This window comes from Panthera pardus, unplaced genomic scaffold (assembly GCF_024362965.1).
Source record: "Panthera pardus isolate Hobbes unplaced genomic scaffold, ASM2436296v1 HiC_scaffold_4, whole genome shotgun sequence".
Taxonomy (NCBI): domain Eukaryota; kingdom Metazoa; phylum Chordata; class Mammalia; order Carnivora; family Felidae; genus Panthera; species Panthera pardus.
The window spans coordinates 20,764,525-20,780,539 of NW_026526969.1; the positions used below are offsets into that span (position 1 = coordinate 20,764,525).

A 16,015-nucleotide genomic window follows, 5' to 3' on the forward strand; every position below is an offset into this window, starting at 1 on the left:
AGTAGGTGCTCAGTAAGTGTCCAGTGAATGAATACATGGGTTATAAGGCTGTCCAGAGCCAGCTTGTTGGCTCTTCCAGGCCGAACAGATGGGGAGCGGGAAGGGAGGGCTTTGGAAGGGAGGCTGGGTTCTCTAGGGATCTTGGGAGGGCTAGACGGTTTGGGTGTGAGCCAAATGTCACCCTCCCTGGGAGGCGCCAATCCACCCTGTCTTAAATTGTACACTCGCTCCGTTCACTTCTTGGACCCCTTCCCTGCTTATTTTTTTTTTTTTTTTTGTCCTTGGTGTTTTTCACCATCTCACATACTGTATATTTGCCTTATTTACCTCACGTCCGGCCCCCAGGAATGTAAACTCCGGGAGGGCAAGGATTTTTGTGTTTTGTTCACTTACGACTCTCCAGCACTTGTAAGAACCTGACACTTAGCAGGTGCTTTGTAAACGCACACAGAGTGAATGAATGATGCATGGGCGGGGCTTGGGGCAGAACCAGAAGGTCTCTAGGTGTGGCCCATGGGAGGCGCGGGGCTCTGAGACTAGGCAACCAGGTCTGGATGGGGTTGGAGGTAAATCTTACGGAGAAGGGAGGGGCTGGGAGGGGCAAATGTTCGCGGACCTTTCGCGGGCAGAGCAAGGCTCGGGGTGGGACCTTGGGGCGGGGTCTTTCCAGGGCTGGGCCGTTTCCAAGGAGGGGTGCCTTAGGGGCGGGACCAGTATAGGGGCTCGGCCTACCTGAAGCGTGGCCAAACTGGAGAAGGGCCGGGCAGGGGCGTAGTCAAACAGGGAATATATATATATATATATATATATATATATATATATATATATATGAGAAGGGCGGGCTAATGCCGGGGCGTGGCTAGGGAGGGACCAATCAGGGGCAGAGTAAATCTGGGCGGGGCCGTAGCAGGGAGGCAGGGGCGGGGCCAGATCAGGGGCGGGGCCAGGCCGGATTCTCCGCTGTCCCAGGTCCTGGAGCACTCCCGCCGGGCAGGTCTGGCTCCTGCCCTGCAGGCCCCTCCCTGGCTGGCCCGGCCCCAGGGTGAGCACGGCCGGACGCCCCAGGCTGGGCGGCCGCGGTCGGGCCTCGCCCCAGAAGCTGCGCTCCGGGCCAGGCGTCCGCGGGGGGGCCCGGCGGACTCAGCGCCATACTGACCCCGGGGCTGCCTCCGGGGAGGTTCCGAGGGCGAGGGCGAGGGTGAGCAGGGTTGCGGGGGCCTGCGAGTTCATACGTGTGTGCATGCTTGTGTGTGTGTGCATATGCATACCAGTGTATGTACAAGTGTGTGGACGTTTGTGCTCACCAGGGGAAGTGTGTGCGTGTGTGGAATTGGGTGGTGTGAGGTCCAGGGAGCTGAGTGTGTGGGCAAAGTTGCATGTGTGTGCAAGGGTGATCCTGTGTGGGAGGTGGGTCATGCATGTGTGTGCGTGTGTGTGTGTGTGTGTGTGTGTGTGTGTGTGTGGTAGAGACATTGCATGTGAAATTTAGTGAAGACTGTGTATGTCAGGGTATCTTGGAGGAAAATGGAAGGGCAGGTGCAATGATACTTGGGGGGGGTCTATAGAGGACGTCTGTGGCAAGCTGTGGGGTGTGTGGGTGGATGGTGAACTGTGAGAGTGTAAGAGTTGCAAACGTGGGTTTCCATGTGAGTAGCGGTGAGGGGTGCTTCTGGGGGCCTCAGTGTGAAGGAGTGGAGACCAAGGAAAGTTTGGGAGTACTGATTGCTCTTGGAGGGATGAGTGTGGCCTGGAGCAGTGGGTAATGGTCAGGGCAGGTGTTTGGGGCATGGCCCAGAGAAATTTGGTGATCACATCAGCCCTCTTGCTTTGAGGGCTGGGGAGATGTATGGGCAGAGCATGAGAGGGCGGGCTTGTCCCTTGTTTGGGGAAGCAGTGGGCAGGGTTATGCTTCAGGTGGAGGGAGCTGCTACCTTACCAGTCACCTGTCACTCAGGTTTTGTGCTCACTCCTGCCTGGGTGCTTCTGTTGGCGCTCCTGCGAGAACATGGTGCAGAAGTACCAGTCTCCTGTCCGCATCTACAAGTACCCATTTGAGCTGGTCATGGCGGTGAGTGACCCCTGGTTCTCCAGCCCCTTGTGTGATGGTTAGAGGGACACAGGAGGTCAGCTGTGCAAAAATGAGAGGGAGCCCCTCAGACTCCCAGATGAGAAGGTAACTGGTGAGTCCAGTTTCTCCCTAGTGACCCTCCACCCAGCCACCCCAGCCTTCTCCACATCTTCTGGAATCCTTGTCCACTGACCACATCACAAGATCTTTCTTTCTCCTTGCTGAAGCAGACTTGTTCTCTCATCTCAACCTCCTCTGACAGAAAACAAGGATATCATGGGCCAAACCACTGCTGTCACTTTGTGTAATGCTAATAATAGTAATAGTAAATGTACTAATGATGATGAGAGTAGTAGCCATTCACTGAGGGTTTCCAGTGCCAAGTCTTTACATATATTGTTTCATTATTCTCATTTTACTTCCGCTAAACTGTAGCTTGGACAGGTAAAGGTGGCCCCAAGTTCTGCGGCTGATAAGAGGTGGAGCCAGGGCGCAGACCCATGCAGGGGGGTACTCTGGAGCCATGATTTTTTTTTTTTTTTTGCCATATCCCCCTCCCTCCTGCCCAGGGTCTTCCTTCAGTTTGCACATCCCCTCTCCTTTCCTTCAAAGAAGCTGACAGGAGGCGAGTGGGCAGCAGGGGTCCAGGAACAGCCATTTTCAGGGTAGCTTCAGACTGACTGTATATAAATCAAGTAGCCACTCGGTCGAGGGACTACAATTGGCTCCCAAGCTCTTAGCCTCCTGGATCAATAATCTTTGCACCATGGGGCAGATGCTGGAAACAAGCAGATGTAGCTTTCCTTCTTGGGGCCATCCTTCTGCCTCTCAGAGGTCCCCTTCCTTGGGAAAAAAGGGGCAATGCTCTGGGGTTGTGTTAGGAGTGAATGAGATAATGTGCAGTGCCTCTCGCCCAGTGCCTGACACACAGTAGGCACTCACTAAATGTGGTTGTCCCTGTTATCACACCACATGGTGTTATAAATGATTGTGTTGAAAGTGTAAGAAACATTGGAATCCCCCCACATCCTCCCTATCCTAACCTATTACTTAATTTTAGCCTTTGATCCAAGAACTTTCATATCAATTGGTACCTCCGTGGATATGTGTCCCGACTGGTCTTATTCTACAAATCTACTTATATATGTGTTTATAGTCACATAATGGGTTAAAAAAAATTTTTAACGTTTATTTATTATTGAGAGACAGACGCAGAGCATGAGCAGGGGAGGGGTAGAGAGAGGGAGACAAGGAATCTGAAGCAGGCTCCAGGCTCTGAGCTGTCAGCACAGAGCCCGACGTGGGGCTCAAACTCACGAACGTGAGATCATGACCTGAGCCGAAGTCAGTCGCCTAACCAACTGAGCCACCCAAGCGCCCCCTTAATGGGTTTTAAAACATCACTGGAATCATTCATACATGTTGTGCTGTTATGTGCAGATGGTTCCAGGGCAAGAGGCAGGGGCTAGTATTGACTAGCTGGGTGACCTTGGGCAAATTATTTAACCTCTCTGAGCCTCCATTTCCCATCTGTAAAATGAGGAGTACCAATCCTGGTTTCCAAATCCTGGCACTGTGCATGGATTAAATGAGTCAATATACATAAAGCTCCCAATGCAAGGTCTGGTACAGACCAAATGCTGTTACTGTTATTGTTGCTGCTGCCTGTGGCTGTGTGACTTTCCCGTATTTGTAATGAGGGTCAGACACCAGGGGATGGCGAAGAGTTAGAAATGCTGGGTCCTTGCTACTGCTCTACTGTGCTCTGGCTGTGTGCTATTTAAAAGCCACTGAATGTATCTGAGCCTTGATATCTTCATTCATGAAATGGGGATGGTTATATGCACTTCATAGGGTTGTCATGAGGATTAAAGATTTTATATATATATAGGTGATAAATACATTTATATATACATTATAATGTGGAAGGAATAGGGGGGTGAGGGGCAGGTGCCCCATGCAGGTCTTGGTCCATACCAAATAGACAATAAATGGCAGCTAAATATAAATATTTGTCCTGTAAGGTTCCAGGCACCCTACTTAGTCTAAGACCCTAGGGTTCATTCATTCATTCATTCATTCACTCATTCATTTAAAAAAAGAGAGATACTATCCCAACCCTTTTGGGACAACCCACAGTCCAGGGACCTATGGTTCTCTACCATGAAGCTGAGACAAATAACTGTAAAATGGAAGACTAATCCTTTTTTTATAATTGCATGAGCTTAATAAATGTAAATTTAATTTAGCATATTTGGGATTCTCCAAAATATTTACAATCATTACACTTTAAAACATGCCCGCTAAAGGAGCACTGAAAGCTGTATTAATAAGGCTGGTAAAGTATTCACATTGAGTTTACTGGAGTATGTTAAGCATATTTTGTAAGCTTCCTGTTCCATAAATGGATGCAGGACTCTGCTTACTCTTCTACCTGTTAACAGTCCCTAGATGTTGTTGCATAGAGGCTTGTGGGCACAGCAGGAAACAAGGTTTTCAGATATTCATTTTCTGTATCTGCATTAATTTAAGTTATTTGGGACAACCATGCCCATGTTTCCTTATCTTCCATACAATCCTTATTGGTGAAAGGGCCCCAAGGCTCTGCAATGTTAGCGACAAAGCCACTTTACCGACTGTTTACAAAACATCATTGTCCCCAAAATAGCTGCATAACTCAACATAACTTGCATGCTGTGTGGGCACAAAAGGGTTTTTCTGCACTTAATGTCCGTCTTTGTTTCTCAGCTAAACACTTGCTCTCAGTTTGGGTCAGATGCCAGGGAAGTTTCGGATGAACTCAGCTATTTTCACTGCATCCGAGTGACTAGATGGGCTGGCCTTTGGTTTTTCTGTTTAACAAAACTGACTTGAGAATTCAAACATTGCTTGTTTCAGAAGTCCACCAGCAACAAACACAAAATGACTAAAACTGGGCTCAAGGAATTGGTTATAAAATAGCACCGAGGCAACATTTCCAGACCCAGATTAAACAATTAAAAAAAAATTTTTTTTTCTCTTTCATCTCAAAAATGTAACTAATCCAGTGAATGGGCGTCTCTCTCCTTGGGCCAAATCCCCTGGCAGGAATTCTGTTTCTGAAGGGTGGGATTCCAGGGACCTTTGTTTTCTTCTTTCTTGACTGTGTTCTGTATTAATTTGGTTCAAAACAGTCAGCTCGTATTATCTTGGTAAACAGAGGGAAACAATTAAGACAATGGAGGCAGCTGGTATAAGATTGGAGAGGGTCTTTGGTCCCTTTGTATGTGGGGTCCCTGAAGGTGGTGATGGGGTCTTTGTACATAGAACACAAAGGCCGTGTCTTGCACTTCAGACTGTGGTCACTTGAGCATCGAAGGCCACTCTCTGGTCAGCCTACAGCCTGTTGTGAATGGTTTCTGGGTTCTGGCCTCTTCTCCCAGACCGATGGTTGCTAAGAGGCAGATCCATCATCTGGGTCCCTGCTCTAGTTTCACACCTGGAAAATGGAGGTCATAAAGGCTCCCGTTCCTCATAGAGTTGAAGTGAGGATTGACTGAAGGGACAGGGATGCCCGGGCAGGGCCGGCACATTGTTAATGCTGGTGAAATATTGTTTAGGCTTATTGTTACTATTTATTGTCTTCATAGCTTTATTGAGCTATAACTCATATACCCATTTGAAACGTATGGGTCAGTGGTTTTTAGGATTCATAGAGTTGTGTAACTATTACTACTGTCAGTTTTAAAACATTTTCATCGACCCAAAAAGAAACCCTGTACCCATCAGCAGTCCTCTCCGATCCCCACACCCCAGCACCTGATGACCACTAGTCTACTTTCTGTCTCTGTGGATTTGCCTGTTTGGGACATTTCGTATAGGTGGAACCATACAACATATGGCCCTTGGTGACAGGTTTCTCTCATTGAGCATCATGTTTTCAAGGCTCATCCATGTTGTATCATATCAGCACTTCATCCCTTTTTATGGCTGAATACTATTCCATTGCCTGGATCGACCATATTTGTTTATTCATTCATCATTTTTTCCTGTGTTGGTCTGTTATGAATAACACCGCTATGAACACAGATGCACAAGTTTTTGTGTGGATATATTCTTTCCAAAGAAATCCCTGCCATGAATTGTAGTGATTATTTGGCAGGTTTAGGCAAATTTTATTTTTAAAATTTGATTTAACAAGCATGTTCACGTCCCAGACACTGTTTTGAGCCCATCCAAATATTAAGTCAAGTACCTCTCTTAAGCATCCCATGAGACAGGTTCTGTGGGTGGCACCATTCTACAGAGGAAGAAACCGAGGCATGGGAAGGATGAATGGATTACCCAAGGCCACAAAGCAAACATGAGATGGCTGGGGACTTCACTGCAGGCAGTTTAGCTCCAGAATCCACATTCCCAATCATGAGCTCTGCCATTTGTCAGAGCTGAGGATCTCAACTTTTTGAGGTAGATCTGGGCCCAGGGAGCAGTCTCGTGGGGATGGTTACCACCAAAGCTGTGCCCCGAATGCCTGTATTCCATCAGGACACCACAAAGGGGAGCACAGCCAGAACCCACAGACCCTGGCCTCCTGGGGGGCAGCAGATGCTGACAGAGCCTGGAAGCAGTTACCAACCCAATGCTCTGTGTGTCCAGCCCTGAGACTTACTCAGAGTCAGGTAGTTTCATAGCAGCCTTAACTGCAGAGGAAGGAAAAACAAAGGCTTTCAGAGCGTAAGGCAACTGTCCCCTGGTCAGTGTATTCATATGCTAGAGCTGCGTAACAAAGCACCACAATGGAGGTTGGTTTAGAACAACAGAAATCTAGAGGCCGGACATCCAAGGTCAAGGTGTCAGCAGGACTGTGCTTCCTCTGAAGGTGCTTGGGAGGGATCTGTTCTGGGATTCTCTCCTGGCTTCTGGCAGTTCTTTGGTTTGTGGGAGCATAACTACAAACTTCACCTGGCATATTTCCTGTGTGTGTGCCTCTGGGTCCAAACTTCTGTTTCTATAAGGACACTAGTCGTACCAGATTTATAAGTACCCTCTACTGACCTCAATTTTAACTTGATTGACCTCTGTAAAGACCTTCTTTCCAAATAGGGTTACATCCTGAGGTTCCTGGGGCCTAGAACTCCAACCATACCTTTTTTAGGGGGACGCAATTCAGCCCATTTATGCTCACTAGCTCAGTAAATGACATCATCAGTAAATGGCAGAGATTTTAATTTAGGGAAATCTGACCCCATAGCTTGCACTCACAGCCAGACACTCCAGATTCTGGCTCTGACGTTCAGTAAACACCTGTGCACCAGTGGCCGAGGCAGCTTCAGGAATGACCTGGCTGCCTCTTGTCCGGGCACTGCCCTGGGATCCCAGTGGGGCTCCAAAGCCCCGTGACTTGAGCTCATCTCAGATTCTGCAAATCTAAAGAAGGAACATGGCTCGGGGTAGAATTTCTTCAGCAATAGGCTTTTCACACAGAGGAAGGGTTATGGAGGTGAGGGCTGTCATCAGCAATTAAGTGTTAAAATATTTAAAGACCTGGCCTTTTGTATTGATAAACAGCTTGTAATTTAGCAAATGGGTTATTAATAAGGAGCAGCCTCTGGAGGTAAATCCTTGCAGCTCAGGCCAAGGGTAGTTACAGTTGGACTGGTTGTTATGGACGTAGTTTTAATAAAGCAGCAGGGGCCTCATTTAAATGAGTTTAAATTAGTTCCCTGGAGCCCATCATATGATCCTGTTGCTAACAGATTAAGGGAAGCGACATTTTCCACTCTGGATTGCTTACAGGACCTGGGAGAACAGAAGTGATCCATCACCCAGCAAAGTGATCTTCTGATTTCAGAAGTATATTTTAGGTCCTTACTCATTAGTTAATGCAAATATTAATTCACGCACATGTTCGTGTATGCATCCTACAAATATTTTTTTTTATGTTTATGTATTTTTGAGAGAAACAGAACGTGAGCAGGGGAGGGTCAGAGAGAGAGGGAGACACAGAACCGGAAGCAGCCTCCAGCTCTGAGCTGTCAGCACAGAGCCCAACACGGGGCTTGAACGCACCAACCATGAGATCATGACCTGAGCGAAGCCAGACGCCTAACCGACTGAGCCAGCCAGGCGCCCCCCTACAAATATTTTTTAATGTTTATTTATTTTTGAAATGAAGAGACAAGGTGCAAGAAGGGGAGGGACAGAGAGAGAGGAAGATACAGAATCTGAAACAGGCTCCAGGCTGTCAGCACAGAGCCCGATGCAGGGCTTGAACCCACGAACCACCAGATCATGATCTGCTCCAAAGTCAGGTGCTTAATGGACTCAGCCACCCAGGTGCCCCTGCATCCTATAAATATTTATTGAGTTTCATTGTATCCCAAGCAGCATGCTGAGTGTAGGGGCTACAACATAGTTGATTCCTAGCACTTGTTGAAATGCATCATGATTCTGTTGGTTTCCTTTCTTGTTTATTTATATGGGCCTTTCTCATAAAAGTAAGTTTCAGGAAGGTGGAGACTATGTCTATCTTGTTCTGGTTCTCCCGACATAATCCCTTCCTGCCCTCAGAGAGCTTGCAGTGGTGTGGTGTGGTGTGGTGTGTGTGTGTGTGTGTGTCTGTGTGTGTTTCCCAGAGAGAGAGAGACAGAGAGAGAGAGAGAGACAGAGGAACCAGGCAAATGCTGTGTAGCTATGTATGTAGCTACGTATGCTAATTCATAATAGGGAATGAACAGAGTATTGTAGGAACAAGGGAAGGGGCCAGTTAAGGGTCTTTTAAGTCATTCAGGCTGAGCCTTGCCAAGGGGTGGAGGGCCCACTGTGTGCAGAGAAGGAGTAGACCTTCTCTTTGAAGAAAGAGATGTGGCTCATATGAGCTCCAGTGTGAGTTAGAAAGTGATTGGCAGGGTCAATTCAAGTCTGTTCAAGGACCTCGGGAGCTTTGGAAGGTTTAAGCATGCGTGACATGGTCAGATTTCAGGTTTAAGTAGATCGGAGGGGGTTTTCCATCCCAGAGGCCAGGAGAACATGGAGAAGCAGAGGTGACAGAGGCTGGGCACATTCCTGAGACACTTGAAAATCTAAAATAGCGTTCCCCTCCCATCAAGATCCTGACATACCGCTAAATGTCAGGACGCTCTAGGCGGGTGTCTGCCTCTTTGTCCCTCCCTGAACCACCAAGGGCACCAGCTGATCCTAGAAATTTGTGGGCACAGAGTGTGTTCGGAGGAGGAGAGTTTCCTCCACCCTGCTCCCCATGCGTGGGTGAGAATCCACAGCAGGTTTTTGTGCAGTTGCCGGGCGGGGCAGCCAGGCTGTGCGTTCCCCTCGGTGCTGCAAAAGACTGGGCGTTCCGATGGTGTGAGCTCATGACAGAGGGACACAGTCCTGGACAAAGTGACATCCAAATCCAATCCGTGAGAAGAAGGGATAGAATTGGAGCAAATAACACCTGGGCCCTACTAACTGCACCCATGCTGCAGCCTTAGGACCAGGAAACTGAAATACAGGGAGAAGTGTTCCCTGGAACCTCGTTGAGGGCTGATTCTTCGGCCAACAGCCGTGGCTGTACCCCTCTCCATGACTGCAGAGGGAAACTACTCAGGGGCTTATTCATCTGTGTGAGAGGCACCTTCCAGGACTCAGCTTTCTGCCGGTGGAGCATAGACAGCAATCCACAGGCACAGGTTACCGTCTGGGCCTGCGGCAGTGTCCTGGCAAGTGTAGACAGTAGCGGGGGGCCCTGCACTGTTCCCCCTACTCTTCCAGGTAGATACATGTCAGTGGTTCCAACTTCTTGCTTTCATTCTCCAACACCAGCTCCTCCCTCCTCCTCAGCCTCCTTTCCTTCCTTCCTTCCTTCGGCAAATATTGGCTGGGTGTCGACAGCATCCCAGGTGTTGTACGAGGCACTGGGGAATCCAGGGATGAAGAAAACAGACACAGAGAGAGAGGTGTTGACTATAAACAAACACAACATGCACACATAATATCCTATTTCAAATCACAATCAATTCTCCCGGTAGGGCTGATAAACCATCCTGGAGATGGCTTACTCTTTTTTTAAATCTTTTAAAAATGTATTCATATTTGAGAGACAGAGAATGAGCGGAGGAGAGGCAGAGAGAAAGGGAGACACAGAATCTGAAGCAGGCTCTAGGCTTTGAGCTGTTAGCACAGAGCCTGAGGTGGGGCTCGAACTCACAAACCGTGAGGTCATGACCAGAGCCAAAGTTGGATACTTAACCGACTGAGCCCCCCAGGTGCCCCTCTTTTTTTTTAATTTGTGGTAAAATATATATAATGCAAAATTTCTCATTTATCCATTTTTTTAAAAAAGCTTAACATTTTTTAAGTGTACTGTTCTGTTCAGCATTAAGTGCATATACACTGTTGCACAAGCACTCACCACCACCCGTCCCGAGAACTCTTTCAGCTTCTCAAACTGATACTGTGCCCCCATTAAACACTAACTCCCCACCCCTCCTGCCCCGCCAGCCCCTAGTACCCAGCCTTCTACTCTCTGTCAATGAGTCTGACTACTTCAAGAACACATACAGGTGGAGCCATATAGTATTTGTCCTTTTGTGTCTGACTTCTTTCACTAAGCGTGATGTTTTTGAAGTTCATCCATGTTGTAGCATGAATCGGTGCTTCCTTCCTTTTTATGGCTGAATAATATTCCACTGTATGGACGGACCACATTTTGTTTGTCTATACATCTGTCAATGGACATTTGGGATGTTTCTACTGTTTGGCTATTATGAATGATTCTGTAAAAGTATCTGTTCAAATGCCTGTTGCTTTACTTTTGTCCATTTAAAAAAAATCTATGACGTGGGGCGCCTGGATGCTTCAGTTGGTTAAGCATCTGACTCTTGATTTTGGGTCAGGTCATGATCTCACATTCGTGGGTTCGAGCCCCATGCTGGGCCCTGAGCTGACAGCATGGAGCCTGCTTGGGAGTCTCTCTCTCCCTTTCTGTTTCTGCCCTCCCCCACCCCTCTAAATAAATAAATAAAATAAACTTAAAAAAAAAACAACTACGATGTGACGTCTGGCACTGTGCTAAGTGCCTTAAACATATTACCTCCCTTTAATCTTCACTGTAGTCCTTACAAAGTAGATATCATGATCTTTCTCATTATCTTCTCTCTCTCTTTTCTTTCTTTCTTTCTTTTCTTCTTCTTCTTCTTCTTCTTCTTCTTCTTCTTCTTCTTCTTCTTCTTCTTCTTCTTCTTCTTCCTCTTTGAGGGAACTGAGTCTCAGAGGAGTTAAGTCGAGGTTGCCCAGCTGGCACATGGAGAGTTTGCCCAGCTGGCACAGTAAACCCTGTGCTTTGACTCTGCTGTCCCACCACACTGGGGCTTGCCCCTTTGCTATGTCCACATGTTTTGGCTGCAGGGTCCTTGTGACCCTTTGTCTCCATCTTTTGTGTCTCCAGAGCTAGCTTTAATTAGAATAGCAGCAGCTTGTTCAGCTACAGGACCATCCAGGTGTACATGTTTTTATAGATTGTATACAGCCCTCATTTCAAAAGGCTCCAGAGTCACGTTGCCCGGGTTCTCCCATGCCCGCTACCCCTTATCAGCTGGGACGACACCACTGCCGTAGGATATCTCATTCACCAAGATAGCTCAGCAACTTGGCCAAAGTTGAGGGAACCGATACGGTGGAACGTTATTCAACTGTGAAAAAGGAAGGAAACACTGACGCATGCTACAGTGCGGTGAATCTCGTGTACATCATGCCGAGCAAAGGAAGCCAGATACCAAAGGTCACACACTGTATGATTCCACGTACATGAGATGTCCAGAAAAAGCAAATCTACAGAGATTGAAAGTGGATTAGTGATTGCCTAGGGCTGGGGTGGGGGCAGAGGGGACAGACTGTAATTGGTAGCGAATTTCTTTTTGGGGTGATGACAATGTTCTGGAACGAGAGAGTGGTGATGGTTGCGCAACTCTGTGAATGTGCTAAAACTCACTGAACCGAACACTTTAAAAGGGTGCATTTTACGGTATGAGAATTATATCTCAGTTTTTAAAAAAAAGTTGGGGCAGCTGAGAGGATAGATTCTTGTCTGTCGTGGGGTCTCCCAGGCTTCAAGGGGGCAGGTGGGGTCTTCAAGGAAGGCTCCTGAGGAGTGTGACAGGGGAGGCAGATGCCTTGCCTGAGGTCACGCAGTGGTCAGTGCCCCGAATGCAGCCTGCAGCGTGGAAAGGGAAGACAAAGTTAATGTGGTCCGGATCTTCTTTCCACTCTCTTAGTGGAAGGTTCGGGATAAGCAGCTTCCAGCTTTTTTTGAATTTGCATGAGGAAGAGCAGGAAGGAAGGGTGGGGGGGGAGGAGAGGAGGCAGCAGCTGTCAAGTGATTAGCAGAAATAGCTTTTCTGTACTTTATAGAATCTCACTCTTTTTTAAAATTTAAATTTATTTAACAAATGCTTATGTAGAACGAACCATGTGCCAGGCACTGTTCTCAGCACTTTACAAAAACGGACTCCTTTATTCCCCCCCCACACATCCCACAGCACAGCAAGGTAGCTACTTTTCTTATTCTCCTCTTAACAAATGAATGCATTAAGGAGCTCAGAGCTTGAGGACTCCTTCAAGGCCACACAGCTGGTAAGAGGCAGAGATTTGGACCCAAGCCCCAGACTCCATGTTCTTAATGGGTATGCAATGCTGTCATTCATTCACTCATTCATCATGTAAATGTCTACTGAGTGTTGACTATGTCACTTTGACAAGTTGGGGGGGGGGGTGGTGGGAGGGGAAAAAACTCACTGCCAGGGGCCGATGACTTCTGATGTCAGAAACGGGTACAACAGAGGGCTCATTGGGAGTGGGTGACTCCACTTGACAGATGAGGCTGAAGGGAGAGAGAGGACATGCTGTGCTCAAGGAGGTAGGTTCCTGGGTGTAGGCAAGTCTGGCTAGGAGGCCAGCCGCCCATCTCCACTTGCTAAGTGTGTCACTGTGGAGTTTTGCAGGATGGAGGCCCAGGGGAGGCAGTCAACGGAAGTTTCCACTGGTCTCTGCCTACCCCAGCTGTGGCCCTGCATGGGCGGGTTCTGGGCCTTGGACCAGCTTCCTTTCTGAGCCAGGAGGCTTGGGTGTCCTTCTCCAGCCACCTGGCAAAAGAGCTGTAACTGAATCCCTTCTGCCACTTTGTGTCCCTGAGGGGGCCAAACCATGTGTGTGTTCGGCACAGAGAAACTCAGGCCTGATTTGTGGGAACAGGAGTCCGCAGAGAGGATCCTGTGGACTGTTTGATCCTCTAAGCCAAAACCAAAGGTGCCCCTGACTCACAGGTTTTAGGCCAGCAGGACTCAGCATTTCCAGACTCTGGACGCTTGTGATGTAGCTAAAGTCCCCTGAGGGGCAGGGCAGAGTGGTTCAGGGCTGAGGTCTGGGTCAGACCGGTTGTGCTCCAACCCCACCACTTACTGACTGTGTGACGCCTTCCCAAACCTCCACTTGCTTATCTGTAAAATGGGGAAATTCTAATTCCCATCTCGGGCCACTGCAAAGAAATGCAGTTAGCGCCCTAAAAATATCATAGCAACAATGTCTGACACTGGACCTCACAACCCCAGGGACTCTCTGGCTGGAGATATGCCACTGGATGGACCCTGTATTTTGGGGCCCCCGCCTTCTGGATGGAGCCTGAGTTCTGGCCGTTCCCCTCACCAGTGCCTGGCATGTCTCCGTCGATGCAGCAGCCATTACTTACTTGAGGAAGGTAGCACCTTCCCTTTCAGGGTCAGGGACAGTTGTGCCCACGCACCCATCTGCTGCTGCCCAGCCCTCTGCCCTCCGCTGTTATCTGGGGGCTCCAGATGGAGCTCTTCTGACAAGAGGTTTGTTACAACAGGAAGTCAGCCTTCCTTGGATGCATGCGTTGAATCCATGGCCTGTCATTCCCCTCCCAGGACACCTTTCTGGGGCTTTTTGGATCACCAGCAAGTTTAAGTTATTTTTTTCTTTGCTTGTGAGCATTTATTAGCCCTAGTGTGTCCCAAGAACTGAGACAGGCATGTGTGAGGTCAGTGCTGTGGAAAAACATGTAGCCCAGGCCTCTGGCACACAACACACAAGCGAGTACATGGCTAAAGGATGTGATAAATGGTATTGAGGAAATGAATGGGCTAAAAGGACAGAATAGGGAAGAAGACAGTCTTGCAGGGGAGAAGGTGGGGGAAGATGTCCCACAAAGAAGGACCAGCACAGATGAGTCCCTGAAGCCAGAGTATCTCTTCAGCCCCCCGGTCCAGCTGTCCTACCTCTCTGGAAACCCCAGTTACTCAAGCCTTCTTCTTCCTTCACTATCAAGTAAATTGATTAGTGGTCCAAGCAGACGGAATGGCCAGTGCAAAGGCTCTATGGTAGGAGCAGGTGGTGGGCACATGAGTGTCCCGGGGCTGACATTAAAAAGTACCACAAAAATAAATAAGTAAATAATAAAAAGTACCACAAACTGGGTGGCTTAAACAGCAGAAACTTTTTTACTCCACAGTCTGAAGGCTAAATGCCAGAGATCAAGGTGTTGGTAGAGTAGGTTCCCTCTGCAGGCTTGAAGGAGAATCGGTTCCATGTCTTTCTCCTACCTTCTGGTGTTGCTGGTAATCTTTGGAGTCCTTGGCCGGTAGAGGAATCACCCAAGCCTGTGCTTTCATCTTGACATGGTGAAGACACTATATGAGTGTCTGTGACCAAATGTCCCTCAGTCATATTGGATTAACAGTCTCCCCCCCCCCACCCCCACTCTAGTATGACCTCATCTTAACTAATTACATTTGCGACGACCTATTTCCAGATAAGGTCACATTCAGAGGTACTGGGTAGGACACATGAATTTTGTTGGTGGCGGGAAGGGGGCACAAGTGAACCCATAAAAATGTGTTTTAGAAAGAACAAGGTCGGGGGCACCTGAGTGGCTTAGCCATTTAAGTGTCTGACTTCGGCTTAGGTCATGATCTCACAGTTTGTGAGTTTAAGCCCCGCATTAGGCTCTGTGCTGACAGCTCAGAGCCTGGAGCCTGCTTCAGATTGTGTGTGTGTGTGTGTGTGTGTGTGTGTGTGTGTGTGTGCCCCTCCCCTGCTCACACTCTGTGTGTCTCTCAAAAATAAATAAACATTAAAAAAAGCAGAAGAAAAGAAAAATAGCAAGGCTGGCGTGGCTGGAGCGGAGTGAAGGTGGCTAGTGGGAGAGATTGCCTGGAGCCTGGCTGGCCACAGCAAGGAGTGTGGGACACATTCTGAGCATCTAGGCCTGTTCTGACTACGTCATTTCATCCGGGGAGAAGGAGAGACTGTAGAATAGTCAGAGGAAGTGCAGAAACTCAAGGGCAGTGTGGCCGCCGCCAGTAGGAGTTGAAGTACTAAGTGTGGAGAAGGGGGAAATTGTGACCACAGGGCCCCAGGGACAATGCCTGGCTGTTTCCCAGCTGCCCAGGAGAACAAGCGAGCTGCTGAGCAAGGTGTTCCTGAAGGAGTGGGGTACTGGGCCACAATGGGATTCAAATCCACATTCACCAGTTTTCATTGTGTGACCTTGGGTTAGTTACTTGGCCTCTCTGGGTTCCAATTTTTTCATTTGTCAAATGAGGATGCCATTCAGAGGACGAAATGGAAGAAAATACACAGCTGGAGGAGCACAGTGAAGGCTCCTCGAGTGCCAACTCCTCTGAGACAACATCTGGTGACCTCCTCACCATCCCATTTTACAGATGAGGAAATAGAGGCTCAGAGAGGGCAAGTGACTTGCCCAAGGTCCCTCAGTGAGAAAGTAGAAGAGACATGAACTGAGCCTGTCCAGTTCCGAAACACGCACCCCTTTCCTTCCACATGCTTTCAAAAAATGTCAACATCCCTCTGCCTGTCACAGAGGTGGGCCCAGGCCAGGGCCTCTGGCTCCCTCCTGCATTGGATCCCAAGGAAGTACTCAGATAGGGCTGGTCA

General features: G+C 48.3%; 1 protein-coding gene across 1 annotated transcript in view; it reads left to right on the top strand.

Annotated features, from left to right (window-relative positions):
* Positions 1-953: 953 nt before the first annotated feature.
* SEC14L5 (SEC14 like lipid binding 5) overlaps positions 954-16,015 on the top strand; it is a 41,867-nt gene continuing 26,805 nt past the window's right edge. Inside the window, 2 exon segments of the mRNA XM_053893921.1 lie at positions 954-1,198; positions 1,955-2,068. Of these exon segments, the coding sequence (XP_053749896.1) occupies positions 2,006-2,068 (63 nt within the window). The 5' untranslated portion in view covers positions 954-1,198; positions 1,955-2,005.